The 17,240-nt window shown below is 35.2% G+C and overlaps 1 protein-coding gene across 1 annotated transcript; it reads left to right on the forward strand.

The window, feature by feature from the left end:
• Positions 1–226: 226 nt before the first annotated feature.
• Positions 227–16,937, forward strand: LOC134245544 (transcription factor RFX4-like). Its single transcript, XM_062727824.1, has 14 exons — positions 227–312; positions 1,179–1,325; positions 4,169–4,373; positions 4,575–4,760; positions 13,034–13,075; positions 13,496–13,526; positions 13,634–13,744; positions 13,883–13,963; positions 14,230–14,393; positions 14,702–14,802; positions 14,937–15,131; positions 16,123–16,217; positions 16,621–16,747; positions 16,825–16,937. The coding sequence occupies exons 2-14, from the start codon at positions 1,190–1,192 to the stop codon at positions 16,905–16,907; spliced, it is 1,557 nt and encodes a 518-aa protein (XP_062583808.1). The 5' UTR covers positions 227–312; positions 1,179–1,189; the 3' UTR covers positions 16,908–16,937.
• The last annotated feature ends 303 nt before the right edge of the window (positions 16,938–17,240 follow it).

Consider the following 17,240-nt stretch of genomic DNA (forward strand, 5'->3'; position numbering starts at 1 on the left):
TTTACATTTTGCTTGGAGGAAAAAATCACCACATCACATTGATTTGATTGATTGATTTGTTGATTTATTTGATTTATTTTTATTTTTTTTAAATTTATTTTTCTATATTTCTTTACTTGTTCAACCACTGCTAATGTGATCTCTTTTTACACAAACCATTCTTCTTCAAAGCTTCGTACAGACGTAGATCAATTCATTCGTAACCTCTCAGACATTTTCCAAACGACAATGAATAAGTTGGCAGGCGCGGGAAAATTAAAACGATAAACAAAACATCGATCATTGGAAGGCAACAAGAAATCGATACATCAGGTGAGAAATAAATATTTTATCATTTTAAAAACATTTGACGTTCGATGACAATAATAATATTCAGACTTGTGTGTGATCATGTCATGAATATGATGGTTTATTGACACATTTGAGGAACGACCACTGCTTTATAGGCCTAACGGCAGTAAAGACCCATTTTTCGTAGATATATCAGCCTAATTCCATCTTCATATTTAAACATGGCTTAGTTTTTTCTAAATCACTTTAGAAATAATTGGGAATTGGTAAATAAAGAAAATTTTGCTAAAGATACATTATAAAAATACTAACAAAACTCGGAGTGGTAGGCCTCCTATAGAACTTTAGCTGCAAGCCTGGGGGCCATAAAACTTATAATTGACGAGCTCACTTTTGATCTCAGTCTCAGTTTTACCAAAGGAATATATAGTGGAAAAGATCTGTAGCTCGCTGGTTTAAAAAAAAAATTGGGATGGGTCTGTTAATATATTATTTTTTAGAGAGCTACAGTTCTGCAGCTAGCCCCCTAGTGCATCTGTATGCCAGGTGCCAAACCAATATCGCAAGAATGTTGAATATATAACCACCACAAAACATTTGATAAACCTAAGTTGCTAATTGTGACAGTTTTATTTTGCTTAATGATCATTTTATTTTAAAAAAAGAATCATCAAAATTTGTAAATGTATTTGTTTAATTCATTAGTAATTTTTTTTCTTGTAATTGAAATAATTTAAAAAGAATTTTATATGTATTGTCTTCATATCCTTGATTTGAGTGAAAATTAAAAATGTGTGATATAAAGTACCTTTTGTAGTGGTAACTGAGTTTTTGTGTAAATTGGTACATGTATCTGTATATCTTCATTTATACCTAAGTATTTATAGCTCTACCAGATATGAAGGACCTGGAGTACAGAGTTCCCTCCCCTCACTATCTCAGACTGACACTAGAAGACAGAGCCTTATGTCTGAACAACTTTGACGACCCTATCCTCACATCCACCAAGCTTTGTGTCCAACCAAGCCTCTCTGGTATGTAAACACATGTAATTTTATTTCGAAGTTGTCTTTGTAAGTTCAAAAAATATCAATGTCAATTTAGAACATATCAATAGTGGTTCCTATGGAATGCCATATACGACAGCCAACTGCTGACTGCTTACCGCCAACTGTCAGCTGCTTACTGCCAACTGCCACACATATTTTAATAAATTTTATATTTGTATTGATATTTATGTGAATTTTCACAAAAAAGGGAAAAAAGGCACGGATCCAGGACAATTTTTCCAAGGTGGTCACCCTGGTAAAATTGAATTGAATAAAATGACCAATATGTTTAATCTTATGTAATATTCAATTTATGTGGTTGATAAAGTACATTGTTTTTTTTTAAATGTGTTTTCCTATTTGAAAGAGGTAATAAAATGACTATTTTCTGCTTTTAATCTTTGAAAAGCCTTCCCCTCCCCCTGAGACAACAAAACCTTTGAAGAGAGAATAATAATAAAAAAGATTTGTCGTTTCGCAGAGAAAGATGTTTTGAAAATAAATTTCCGTTTTCCATTATACTCTATAGTTAAAAATTTAATCAAATTAAAGATGTATATCTCTGTGTTTTATAATGCAGGCACGTAGCATCGTTTTTGAAAGTGGGGGGGGGGGCAACCAGAGAAAATTTTTTTTACTTACCTGAAAAAGTTGACAAGCCAAAAAAAAAAAAGGAAAAAAAGGAAATAGCCCAAACTCGAAAATCCTATTTCGGGGGTGGGGGCTAACTTTTTTTTAAGGCCAATTACCTTTCACTTACATTTTTTTTCCACACAATACTACATATCCTTGATATCACTATACTATGGTAAAAAGTGGGGGGGGCAACCATCCTTTCAATATACATTTTCAACAGTAAAGGTAATGTTGGGAAAAAAAGTGGGAATGGGGGCAGTGCCCCCCCCCCCCCCCACCCTGTTGCTACGTTGCTGTGATGTTTCACATGCATAGATCTGGGGGGCATTTAAAATTTGTACAGTCATACGTTAAATATAAATCTAAACGAACTACCGGTATAACAGACCTTGGACCCTCCAGTTAGAAAACGCCGATCAAACATTTATATCTCTTTGTTTGTACAAATAAAATATGTTTTACATGCATAGATCTACCCCTCTAAAATTTGTAAAGTTATTTAATGCACAAACTAAACCAACTAAAAGTTATTTAATGTATAAAATAAATCAACTAAAAGGGACCTTAGACCCCCCCCCCCCCTCCCCAACCGAAAATGTGGATTCGTGTTAAGTTGGTATGAAAAATTTCATACACATGAAGGTATGACGCATAAGAACCCCCTCTCCCCGGCCGAAATAAATTTTCACATTTAGGAAAGGACTTTACGTATTTTTTTCTTTTCAAGAAATTTCTGGTTTGGATTTTTTTTTATCAGAGTGACCCTCTTGGAAAAAATGTCCTATAGATCCGCGCCTCTTTTTTAAATTTACATATATATCAATATAAAAATAAAATTTATTCAAATATGTGTGGCAGTTGGCAGTAAGCAGCTGACAGTTGGCAGTAAGCAGTCAGCAGTTGGCAGTAAGCAGTTGGCTGTCGTATATGGCATTCCATGGGTTCCTGTTTATTTGATCATTTTTAGCATGGGCAAATTTCTTTTGTAATATGTTGCTTGTCTTTTTATGCTCCCCATATATGAGATTCAGGTACATTTATTGGTAGTTTTGATCTGTCCATCTGTCTGTTTGTTTGTCTACAAAACTTTTAACTTTCGCCATAACCTATAAATGGTTGGTGCGAACAGCTGTGACTTTCATAATTCACACTTATAAATATTCCTTGTGAGATCTTTCTTTGAATCTAACATTTTGGATCCATGAACTCGACCTTTGAGTTTGACATGATTTTGAAAATCTTTGACCCTGGCCATAACTTTTGAACAGTTGGTACTGGCTGATGGGGCTTTTGTTTCCTAATGTGACAAGTTCTTTTTATGGATAACAAAGTTTCTTTTGTTTTGACCTCGGAGTTTGACCTACTTCTGAAACACAAGCCTTGCATGGCCATGGGCTTCCATATGATGGCATCATTTACAGCTATTACCTATGGCACGCCAAATTCACAAAAATGAGATAAACATAGTTTCACAGTCGATAAACTAGGTTTATCGGTTGTAAACTATAGCTTACAGACTGTAAACTATAGTTAACAACGTTAATCCTATATTTTACATCCGTAAACCATAGTTAACGCGATAATGTATGTTTCACAACCGTAAACTATACTTAACACTGAAAACAATCATTTGCGATTGCAAAACATAGATTATCTGATAAATACAGTTTCACGATTTGTAAACTATAGTTTACAAACCGTTAACTATAGTTAACGATCTATAAATATAGTTTCACGATTTGTCAAACTATGATTAACAACTATAACTATAGTTTACGATTGTAAACTATATACGTGAATCTATGTTTATCAACAAAATCTATTGTTAACGCTTATTACAGACGGATAAACTTAGATTATCATTCGTAAACTATAGTTAACAACCATTAAATATAGTTTTACAGATGAAAACTATACTTAACGAATTTTTAACTATAGTTTACAGTTTGTAAACTATAGTTTACCGTCGATAAACCTAGTTTATCAATTGTGAAACTAGGTTTATCTCATTTTTGTGAATTTGGCGTGCCATAATTACCTAATCCTATACATTTCTCACAGTGAATAAAATTACTGAAAATTAAAATTGGACTAATTAAATCATTTGACCGAGGATATTAAACTGAACTGTTGCCAGAGTTGAATCTTCAAAGAGGTCGAATAATTCACTTCATATCTTGTTCTTCTGGTAGATGAATTAATCAAAACTGAACTTCATGAAGCCAAATTTGCAATGGAAAGGCAAACAAGTGAAATGCAGCACAGAGGAAATCCTGGCTTAACCATTCTTTCAGGGGAGGAAACCAGCACATCAGAGGAGGAGGACGAGGAGGAAAAAGAGTTCCACTTAGATTCCCCTGTAATGGGAGGGGCACATGGACCCATAATCACCAAATGGTAGGTAACACAAGGAGCGGTTTAAACATTGAGATTCAGCAGCTTTAAAGTAGATCGTATACTACATACATTGATATGCTTCTTCATTTTCTTGAATTTTTTATGCTTCCAATGCAGTTTATGGGTGAATAGTGGTGGTGGGTTTCAAGTATACTCAGCATACTATTGTGTGCCTCAATTACTTCAAACAAATATTTACAGGTTACAGCGCCATTTTTTGATTCAACCAGATAACAACTTGAGTCGAGGTGAGATATATAGGGCTTATATCGAACACTGTCAGAGGAACAATTTTACACACTGTAATCCAGCTACATTTGGTAAAGTCCTGCGATCAGTGTTTCCTGACATCAAAACAAGGAGGATAGGGACAAGGGGAAACTCCAGGTATGATTTAATATAGACTGTTAACTCCTGTAAGTTCTACAGATACACTGGATAGTCAGAGTATGTATAGACTGGTAACTCCTGTAAGTTCTACAGATACACTGGATAGTTAGAGTATAGACTGGTAACTTCTGTAAGTTCTACAGATACACTGGATAGTTAGAGTATAGACTGGTAACTCCTGTAAGTTCTACAGATACACTGGATAGTTAGAGTATAGACTGGTAACTTCTGTAAGTTCTACAGATACACTGGATAGTTAGAGTATAGACTGGTAACTCTTGTAAGTTCTACAGAAACACTGAATAGTTAGAGTTAATATAGACTGTAACTCCTGTACGTTCTACAGATACACTGGATAGTCAGAGTCAGTATACACTGGTAACTCCTGTTAAGTTCTACAGATACACTGGATAGTCAGAGTTAATATAGACTGGTAACTCCTGTAAGTTCTACAGATACACTGGATAGTCAGAGTTAATAAAGACTGGTAACTCCTGTAAGTTCTACAGATACACTGGATAGTCAGAGTTAATATAGACTGGTAACTCCTGTAAGTTCTACAGATACACTGGATAGTCAGAGTATAGACTGGCAACTCCTGTAAGTTCTACAAATACCGTATATACTCGCCTATAAGTCGGTTGTATTTAATAACCTTAAAAATCAGAGGGACTGACTTCATATAATACCATTCATTTTATAGCTTGCCTGTAAGTCCGACATAGAGTTTTGGACCTGAAATTTACTCCCAAAAATCCGACTTATAGGCGAGTATATACAGTACACTGGATAGTCAGAGTATAGACTGGTAACTCCTGTAAGTTCTACAGATGCATTGGATAGTCAGAGTCAGTATAGACTGGTAACTCCTGTAAGTTCTACAGATACACTGGATAGTCAGAGTATGTATAGACTGGTAACTCCTGTAAGTTCTACAGATACACTGGATAGTTAGAGTATAGACTGGTAATTTCTGTAAGTTCTACAGATACACTGGATAGTTAGATTATAGACTGGTAACTCCTGTAAGTTCTACAGATACACTGGATAGTTAGAGTATAGACTGGTAACTTCTGTAAGTTCTACAGATACACTGGATAGTTAGAGTATAGACTGGTAACTCTTGTAAGTTCTACAGAAACACTGAATAGTCAGAGTTAATATAGACTGGTAACTCCTGTACGTTCTACAGATACACTGGGTAGTAAGAGTTAATATAGACTGGTAACTCCTGTAAGTTCTACAGATACACTGGATAGTCAGAGTCAGTATACACTGGTAACTCCTGTTAAGTTCTACAGATACACTGGATAGTCAGAGTTAATATAGACTGGTAACTCCTGTACGTTCTACAGATACACTGGATAGTAAGAGTTAATATAGACTGTAACTCCTGTTAAGTTCTACAGATACACTGGATAGTCAGAGTCAGTATACACTGGTAACTCCTGTTAAGTTCTACAGATACACTGGATAGTCAGAGTTAATATAGACTGGTAACTCCTGTAAGTTCTACAGATACACTGGATAGTCAGAGTCAGTATAGACTGGTTACTCCTGTAAGTTCTACAGATACACTGGATAGTCAGAGTTAATATAGACTGGTAACTCCTGTAAGTTCTACAGATACACTGGATAGTCAGAGTTAATATAGACTGGTAACTCCTGTAAGTTCTACAGATACACTGGATAGTTAGAGTATAGACTTGTAACACCTGTAAGTTCTACAGATACACTGGATAGTCAGAGTCAGTATAGACTGGTAACTCCAGTTAAGTTCTACAGATACGCTGGATAGTCAGAGTTAATATAGACTGGTAACTCCTGTTAAGTTCTACAGATACACTGGATAGTTAGAGTATGTATAGACTTGTAACTCCTGTAAGTTCTACAGATACACTGGATAGTCAGAGTATATGTAGACTGGTAACTTCTGTAAGTTCTACAGATACACTGGATAGTCAGAGTCAGTATAGACTGGTAACTCCTGTAAGTTCTACAGATACACTGGATAGTCAGAGTCAGTATAGACTGGTAACTACTGTAAGTTCTACAGATACACAGGATAGTCAGAGTATAGACTGGTAACTCCTGTAAGTTCTACAGATACACTGGATAGTCAGAGTCAGTATAGACTGGTAACTCCTGTAAGATCTACAGATACACAGGATAGTCAGAGTATAGACTGGTAACTCCTGTAAGTTCTACAGATACACTGGATAGTCAGAATCAGTATAGTAACTGTAAGTTAAGTCCTGTAAAGTTCTACAGATACACTGGATAGTCAGAGTTAATATAGACTGGTAACTCCTGTAAGTTCTACAGATACACTGGATAGTCAGAGTTAATATAGACTGTAACTCCTGTAAGTTCTACAGATACACCTGTAAGTTCTACAGATACACTGGATAGTCAGAGTTAACATAGACTGGTAACTCCTGTAAGTTCTACAGATACACTGGATAGTTAGAGTGTAGACTGGTAACTCCTGTAAGTTCTACAGAAACACTGAATAGTCAGAGTTAATATAGACTGGTAACTCCTGTATGTTCTACAGATACACTGGATAGTCAGAGTTAATATAGACTGGTAACTCCTGTAAGTTCTACAGATACACTGGATAGTCAGGGTATATATAGACTTGTAACTCCTGTAAGTTCTACAGATACACTGGATAGTCAGAGTTAATATAGACTGGTAACTCCTGTAAGTTCTACAGATACACTGGATAGTCAGGGTATATATAGACTTGTAACTCCTGTAAGTTCTACAAATACACTGGATAGTCAGAGTTAATATAGACTGGTATCTCCTGTAAGTTCTACAGATACACTGGATAGTCAGGGTATATATAGACTTGTAACTCCTGTAAGTTCTACAGATACACTGGGCAGTTAGAGTATAGACTGGTAACTTCTGTAAGTTCTACAGATACACTGGATAGTCAGAGTCAGTATAGACTGGTAACTCCTGTAAGTTCAACAGAAACACTGAATAGTCAGAGTTAATATATACTGGTAACTCCTGTACGTTCTACAGATACACTGGATAGTCAGAGTTAATATAGACTGTAACTCCTGTTAAGTTCTACAGATACACTGGATAGTCAGAGTCAGTATACACTGGTAACTCCTGTTAAGTTCTACAGATACACTGGATAGTCAGAGTTAATATAGACTGGTAACTCCTGTAAGTTCTACAGATACACTGGATAGTCAGAGTCAGTATAGACTGGTAACTCCTGTAAGTTCTACAGATACACTGGATAGTCAGAGTTAATATAGACTGGTAACTCCTGTAAGTTCTACAGATACACTGGATAGTCAGAGTTAATATAGACTGGTAACTCCTGTAAGTTCTACAGATACACTGGATAGTTAGAGTATAGACTTGTAACGCCTGTAAGTTCTACAGATACACTGGATAGTCAGAGTCAGTATAGACTGGTAACTCCAGTTAAGTTCTACAGATACACTGGATAGTCAGAGTTAATATAGACTGGTAACTCCTGTTAAGTTCTACAGATACACTGGATAGTTAGAGTATGTATAGACTTGTAACTCCTGTAAGTTCTACAGATACACTGGATAGTCAGAGTATATATAGAATGGTAACTTCTGTAAGTTCTACAGATACACTGGATAGTCAGAGTTAATATAGACTGGTAACTCCTGTAAGTTCTACAGATACACTGGATAGTTAGAGTATAGACTTGTAACTCCTGTAAGTTCTACAGATACACTGGATAGTCAGAGTCAGTATAGACTGGTAACTCCTGTTAAGTTCTACAGATACACTGGATAGTCAGAGTTAATATAGACTGGTAACTCCTGTTAAGTTCTACAGATACACTGGATAGTTAGAGTATGTATAGACTTGTAACTCCTGTAAGTTCTACAGATACACTGGATAGTCAGAGTATATATAGACTGGTAACTTCTGTAAGTTCTACAGATACACTGGATAGTCAGAGTTAATATAGACTGGTAACTCCTGTAAGTTCTACAGATACACTGGATAGTCAGAGTCAGTATAGACTGGTAACTCCTGTAAGTTCTACAGATACACTGGATAGTCAGAGTTAATATAGACTGGTAACTCCTGTACATTCTACAGATACACTGGATAGTCAGAGTTAATATAGACTGGTAACTCCTGTTAAGTTCTACAGATACACTGGATAGTCAGAGTTAATATAGACTGGTAACTCCTGTAAGTTCTACAGATACACTGGATAGTTAGAGTATAGACTTGTAACTCCTGTACGTTCTACAGATACACTGGATAGTCAGAGTCAGTATAGACTGGTAACTCCTGTTAAGTTCTACAGATACACTGGATAGTCAGAGTTAATATAGACTGGTCTACAGATACACTGGATAGTTCAGTATAGACTGGTAAGTAATACAGAAACACTGAATAGTCAGAGTTAATATAGACTGGTATCTCCTGTAAGTTCTACAGATACACTGGATAGTCAGAGTTAATATAGACTGGTGACTCCTGTATGTTCTACAGATACACTGGATAGTCAGAGTTAATATAGACTGGTATCTCCTGTAAGTTCTACAGATACACTGGATAGTCAGGGTATATATAGACTTGTAACTCCTGTAAGTTCTACAGATACACTGGATAGTCAGAGTTAATATAGACTGGTAACTCCTGTAAGTTCTACAGATACACTGGATAGTCAGGGTATATATAGACTTGTAACTCCTGTAAGTTCTACAGATACACTGGATAGTCAGAGTTAATATAGACTGGTAACTCCTGTAAGTTCTACAGATACACTGGATAGTCAGGGTATATATAGACTTGTAACTCCTGTAAGTTCTACAGATACACTGGACAGTTAGAGTATAGACTGGTAACTTTTGTAAGTTCTACAGAAACACTGAATAGTCAGAGTTAATATAGACTGGTAACTCCTGTACGTTCTACAGATACACTGGATAGTAAGAGTTAATATAGACTGTAACTCCTGTTAAGTTCTACAGATACACTGGATAGTCAGACTCAGTATACACTGGTAACTCCTGTTAAGTTCTACAGATACACTGGATAGTCAGAGTTAATATAGACTGGTAACTCCTGTAAGTTCTACAGATACACTGGATAGTCAGAGTCAGTATAGACTGGTAACTCCTGTAAGTTCTACAGATACACTGGATAGTCAGAGTTAATATAGACTGGTAACTCCTGTAAGTTCTACAGATACACTGGATAGTCAGAGTTAATATAGACTGGTAACTCCTGTAAGTTCTACAGATACACTGGATAGTTAGAGTATAGACTTGTAACGCCTGTAAGTTCTACAGATACACTGGATAGTCAGAGTCAGTATAGACTGGTAACTCCAGTTAAGTTCTACAGATACACTGAATAGTCAGAGGTAATATAGACTGGTAACTCCTGTTAAGTTCTACAGATACACTGGATAGTTAGAGTATGTATAGACTTGTAACTCCTGTAAGTTCTAAAGATACACTGGATAGTCAGAGTATATATAGACTGGTAACTTCTGTAAGTTCTACAGATACACTGGATAGTCAGAGTTAATATAGACTGGTAACTCCTGTAAGTTCTACAGATACACTGGATAGTCAGAGTCAGTATAGACTGGTAACTCCTTTAAGTTCTACAGATACACTGGATAGTCAGAGTTAATATAGACTCGTAACTCCTGTAAGTTCTACAGATACACTGGATAGTTAGAGTATAGACTTGTAACTCCTGTAAGTTCTACAGATACACTGGATAGTCAGAGTCAGTATAGACTGGTAACTCCTGTTAAGTTCTACAGATACACTGGATAGTCAGAGTTAATATAGACTGGTAACTCCTGTAAGTTCTACAGATACACTGGATAGTCAGAGTCAGTATAGACTGGTAACTCCTGTAAGTTCTACAGATACACTGGATAGTCAGAGTTAATATAGACTGGTAACTCCTGTAAGTTCTACAGATACACTGGATAGTCAGAGTTAATATAGACTGGTAACTCCTGTAAGTTCTACAGATACACTGGATAGTTAGAGTAAAGACTTGTAACGCCTGTAAGTTCTACAGATACACTGGATAGTCAGAGTCAGTATAGACTGGTAACTCCAGTTAAGTTCTACAGATACACTGGATAGTCAGAGTTAATATAGACTGGTAACTCCTGTTAAGTTCTACAGATACACTGGATAGTTAGAGTATGTATAGACTTGTAACTCCTGTAAGTTCTACAGATACACTGGATAGTCAGAGTTAATATAGACTGGTAACTTCTGTATGTTCTACAGATACACTGGATAGTCAGAGTTAATATAGACTGGTAACTCCTGTAAGTTCTACAGATACACTGGATAGTCAGAGTCAGTATAGACTGGTAACTCCTGTAAGTTCTACAGATACACTGGATAGTCAGAGTTAATATAGAGTGGTAATAAGTTCTACAGATACACTGGATAGTTAGAGTATAGACTTGTAACTCCTGTAAGTTCTACAGATACACTGGATAGTCAGAGTCAGTATAGACTGGTAACTCCTGTTAAGTTCTACAGATACACTGGATAGTCAGAGTTAATATAGACTGGTAACTCCTGTAAGTTCTACAGATACACTGGATAGTCAGAGTCAGATAACTCCACAGAAACACTGAATAGTCAGAGTTAATATAGACTCCTGTACGTTCTACAGATACACTGGATAGTCAGAGTTAATATAGACTGGTAACTCCTGTAAGTTCTACAGATACACTGGATAGTCAGAGTATATATAGACTTGTAACTCCTGTAAGTTCTACAGATACACTGGATAGTCAGAGTTAATATAGACTGGTAACTCCTGTAAGTTCTACAGATACACTGGATAGTCAGGGTATATATAGACTTGTAACTCCTGTAAGTTCTACAGATACACTGGACAGTTAGAGTATAGACTGGTAACTCTTGTAAGTTCTACAGAAACACTGAATAGTCAGAGTTAATATACACTGGTAACTCCTGTACATTCTACAGATACACTGGATAGTCAGAGTTAATATAGACTGGTAACTCCTGTACATTCTACAGATACACTGGATAGTCAGAGCTAATATAGACTGGTAACTCCTGTAAGTTCTACAGATACACTGGATAGTTAGAGTATAGACTGGTAACTCTTGTAAGTTCTACAGAAACACTGAATAGTCAGAGTTGATATAGACTGGTAACTCCTGTACGTTCTAGAGATACACTGGATTGTTAGAGTTAATATAGACTGGTAACTCCTGTAAGTTCTACAGATACACTGGATAGTCAGAGTTGATATAGACTGGTAACTCCTGTAAGTTCTACAGATACACTGGATAGTCAGAGTTAATATAGACTGGTAACTACAGTGGACCTCCAGATATCCGGATGCTTCAGTATCTGGACGACTTTTTATCGGAACGAAATCTGTAAATGTAATTTTGTCTTGTTTAACTGGTGATTCAGGTGTCCGGATGCTTCACATATCCGAACAAATTGACTGGGATCCAAAGCGTCTGGATAAATGAAGCTCCACTGTACTGTAAGTTCTACAGATACACTGGATAGTCAGAGTATAGACTGGTAACTCCTGTAAGTTCTACAGATACACTGGATAGTCAGAGTAACTATAGACTGGCAACCTCAGATATTATTCTGTCAAGTTTTACAGAGTCATTGGATAGTCAGAGTAAGTATAGACTGGTAACTAGTTTCTGTCAGTTCAAGAGTAATACACAATTATTAACTGGATAGTCAGAGAAAGAATAGATTGACTCCTTTTTAGTTCAAATTAAGTTTAGACTCCCAAATTATAGTAATTTCTACAGATACATAACATTGGATATTCAGAGTATATATTGACTGGTTACTCCCTGTCCATTTTAAGGATACATTAGATAGGTACATAAGTATGTGTTTTGTAGTTGGCCCAAGGTCATTTGGTAAAGATCAAGGTAACATTCAGAAAAGTATAAAAGTGTTCAATTTCCTATCCTTTAATATCTTGTAGAAACATTGGAATTCCATACCTGACACAAAGATTTCTTTTGACCTGAGGTGATATGACCCAAGATCATTGTGTCAAGGTCAAGTTCAGATGCTTTGAATCCTAAAATAGGTCCCTAATCAATAACCTCTCCAAATTCATATCTCCTTTTTAAGGTGCTCTGCAAAGAAATAAATTCTGACTACTGAGTAAGGTTGCATTTTCCATTTTTAGCAAGGGATTCAAACCATGTATTGATATTAATAATTTTTGTATATTTTCAGATATCATTATTGCGGCATAGGCATTAAATCTAAGACAATGCGGTAAGATTACTGAAGAAGAACCAGGTAGAAAGATTACATGTGACTGTTTTCATAATAATGAAGTAAAACAAATTCACATTCACATTAATGTACATTACCTCTGCCATACAAATTGGAAATAATTTGTACAGTAAATCACTTTTTATTCGCAAGAACTTTATTTTCGCGTAATTAAGTGAGACCGTATCCTTGCGAAAATTTAATTCTCGCGTATAATAGCATTCCTGAAGATTATATAGAGCACTAACCACAATTCGTGAAAATTTTGTCTCGCTAATCAAAGACAATGACTATCTTGCTAAAATAAGGTGTCGCGAAAATTTAGTGATCTACAGTATTTTCATCTACATTTAATTTTCTCTCTGTTTATCCAAAGGCTGTATAAGTTGATATTTACATTTTTAAATAAATCAATTACAGGGACAATAAAATCGAAGAGGAAATTGCTTCAGTAAGTTTTCAATTAATTTTAATGTCAAAAAAGAATGACATTTTTTTATTCACTTCATCATCACGTCTATATTTTGTTTTTTAATTCTTTTGATATATCATTTAAAGGGAAATGAAACACCGAACATTGTGGTGGAACATTCACAAGAGTTGCTGCCCTTGCTACACAGTTTCCCTACCTGTAAAGACCTTGGACTGCCAGAGACAGAGAATCAAGTGGCAAGTAGCACTTATGTACATAACTACATCTACATATATTTTTTCATATTACTGAACAAAAATTTCCCCAAATTGCCACAAGAAAGATAAGTCATTTAATTTAATTGGTTGTAGAAAATGAGCTGTTTTATTTTACAGGTGGAGGAGTTTCTTAATTTGACATACAGATGGCATGCAGTGAGAATACTTGACTGTATACTTAGGGCTGAATTTTACGAGGTAAAACTGGACAATATTAATTTGTATATTGTTTAAATTTGTACAATTTTGTACATTGTAAAATTCTGTACAGTATTGTGCTTATTGATAAAAATATGCATTGTCTACCATTGATCATGAACTGTTTCAAATCTTAAAGAATTTATAAATATGTGTTTTGCAAATAATCAGGTTTTAATGTGTTCTTTAATATAAAATGGTTGTTTTCAGGTCTTTAAAATCCATAAAATTTTCTCAAGTTTTAAAAGTAAATCAGCGTTTTGTAGATCAAGGATATCATAGGTGAATTCTGGAGGTCAGTGCCTCCCTCAACACTGAGTGCTTTGGCGGTGCCGCTGGTGGTGGCAGCAATAGAAAGATGTGATCAAATCCTCTACAGAACCATCAACGGCATTCTCTTACCCCAGATCTTAACTCTGCTTCCTACGGGGTAAGTTAAAAAGATCAATTCTTAGACTTTAACTGGATGAGGTTTTTGTTGAAAAATTTCATGTTGAACTATCAGTTGCATTTCAAGAAAAAGACATGTATCTTGGAACAAGAAACTTAAAACTACAAGTATATTCCTTGAAGAATATGTCTTTTGTGTCCATTGTTTAAAATTATATTCTGAGAAGAAAACTCGATAGATTTGTTAATGTTTCTTTGTTGAAAGAGACTATTGAAGCTGTGTTGAGGGATGTAAGCAAACAACCTTACTTCCAAAATGAATATTGTTATTCTTAATTGTCTCCGCAGACTTATGCTGACGTTGAAGAACTTTGTAAAGAATCTCCTGTACTGGCATCAAGATGGATTATACAGCATCCCACCTGTCATAAAATCGGCCAAAGTCAAAGGTGGAAATTCAAGGCTTATGAAAGAGTTGTAAAAGATGAAGCATGCATAGGCAAAAGTCATTATTTTTCCTTTCTTCTCAAAGCACCTAATGCATAAATGTGACATGTAAAAATTATCTTAATTTTTTTTTTAGCTTGTCATCAGTTCAAGACAAGTTTTATGAGACAGATTCAGATAAACCACATGAGCATCACGGCCAACATAGTGGTGACCAGTCCTACCATAGCCAGGTCAATCCAGTGGGGATGGCGGCTTTTACAACAATCCCTCAGGAACAACCCCTTACTCAACTCCCAAGATCCCACAGGCCAAAAATTACTCTCTCAGTGTCAGTATTTAAAGGGAAAGAATGTTTAATTTGGGAAATTTTGAAAAAAAATTGCATTTCTTTGACTTGCAGAAGTGTTCAATGAAAAGTAGTGTTGGCAAATCGGACGATTTTTAGTAACCGGTTACTCGCTCTATCTTCCGATCGAGTACCCGGTTACTCGGATGATTTATTCATATGTATCATTTATCTCATCCTTTACTCATCATTTCTAATAAAACACAAAGGTATTGTGAATTAACTTTATTTATCAACTTAAAAAGAACACGCACGAAATATCTTGAATTTTAAATATAATTATAATCAAAAAAATAATTAAATAGAAGAAAAAAATATTCAACGTGTCACGCTATTTTACAATGGCGTTCATCAGTTTTACTTTTCAACCCCCGATATATGTCACGCTCAAAGTAATAATAATTTAGAAATTTGAAGTCACGATAACTCCAATTCACATCAATTAATTTTACAGGTATGGAATCAGCTGTTCTTTAAAAATACTTCCAAGCTATACATGTACTTGTCTTTGGCGGCATCTTGTTAAATTATTTAATGAGGTTATTATAACATGGGTCTTCAAATCTTGTATAACCTGCTGGCAATCAAAGCTATCAATTAAGTGTGAAAACCAATCAATCGTATTAGTGAAACCATAAATCATTAAGTCTAACGGTAAAGAAAATTAGAGAAATATTTATTTGTAGGCTTATAAACAAATTAACATTTTTTTTAGTTATTTACCATATAAGATGCATTTTATCCGAGTAACCGAATAGCAATTTTACTAACCGATACTCGCATCGTTCGACGGTTAACCGGTTAACCGGGTACTCGTTGCCAACACTAATGAAAAGTGATACATGTTTATACATAATTTTAAAGAAGGAACCATTTTTATGTTAAAAAATGCATACAATTTGATACTGAGGAATATTCTTTATATGTTTGGATGAAAAAAGTGGTGTAAAATTATGATGAGTATATTTGTTAGTCTTGCAGGAATATGGCAGTCTCTGGGACAGTTCGTGCTCTCTCTCTCAGCATTTGAATTGGGTGGAGAGTGTTGTCTTGAAGAGCATGGAAAAGGTACTGAAGATTTTATTGCTGTTTTCTGAACTGTAAGAGAGTTTAAATTCTGCAGATATCCTCTATGCAAGTCCATGTTTTAATATTTTGCCTTTTAAGATGCAAATGCAGCACGATTCCTAAATAATTGCAAGAAAAAATTCAGAGAATCAATTTCCTGAACAAGATGATTTGCAGAAAATCATGCAAAAAATTAAATTTGATCAAAAAGCATTTTTTCATCATCCAGTAGTATATTTTCACCATTGATAATGCAAAGATACTGCATTTTGTGTATTTTGAAACAGAAACAATCAGAATCTTCATGTTGATTTTCATGTGACACTAAAGATTATACATATATAAATATACTAGTTTTTCATGAATATATTATGACGTACTTCATATACTCTTGTCTATTCAGATAACCCGCCTCTCCCAGAACAAGCCCACACTGAGGGGAGAACTGGTCCGTCAGCTAGTGCTGGAGTGGGCGTTCATCTGTACCCAGATCCTCAAAATACTCACATTTGTCTGTCCTGCCTCTCTAGGTAATTAAAGGTCAGAATTCAAATCTATAGCGAATTCATGTAAACTCTTTAAATCAAACATGTTGAATTTTTTATAGGACCACTACAGTTGCTGGACATGCTATATAGAGACTATGTGCTTTTTCTGCTGGAGAGATGGGATGTCCATTTGTTGAAATGACCAGACTAGGTGTTATGAGAGGATCTCATGCTACTGCAGTGTTTTAATGTAAAAGAAATATAACCATGTTAGAAATGAACTTGTTTTTGTAGTATATGAATTTTAAAGAATAAATATACATGTACATGTATATGTGCAGTTAATGTTTTTGTACTATTAGATATAAGTATGTTCAAGCAAGAAGGATCACATCTGTAAAAATTAAGCTTTAGAAGTGCTATGCTCCCTTTGGCTCTAGTAATCTTATTTTTGAATCCTGATACGCCTTCCTATCAAAATGCGATTACATTTGCGACAAATGATTATAGGTATCGTAATCTGCAAGTTAGAATA

This window comes from Saccostrea cucullata, unplaced genomic scaffold, assembly GCF_032062105.1.
Source record: "Saccostrea cucullata isolate Sc308-1 unplaced genomic scaffold, CSIRO_AGI_Scuc_v1 ctg71, whole genome shotgun sequence".
Taxonomy (NCBI): Eukaryota; Metazoa; Mollusca; class Bivalvia; order Ostreida; family Ostreidae; genus Saccostrea; species Saccostrea cuccullata.

Bases quoted from the DNA above. Each gene is read 5' to 3' on its own strand.
- LOC134245544 (XM_062727824.1), top strand. From the start codon at position 1,190: ATGAAGGACCTGGAGTACAGAGTTCCCTCCCCTCACTATCTCAGACTG. The intron at 1,326-4,168 runs GTATGTAAACAC...TTCTTCTGGTAG, and splicing joins TGTCCAACCAAGCCTCTCTG to ATGAATTAATCAAAACTGAA. The intron at 4,761-13,033 runs GTATGATTTAAT...GTATATTTTCAG, and splicing joins GGGACAAGGGGAAACTCCAG to ATATCATTATTGCGGCATAG.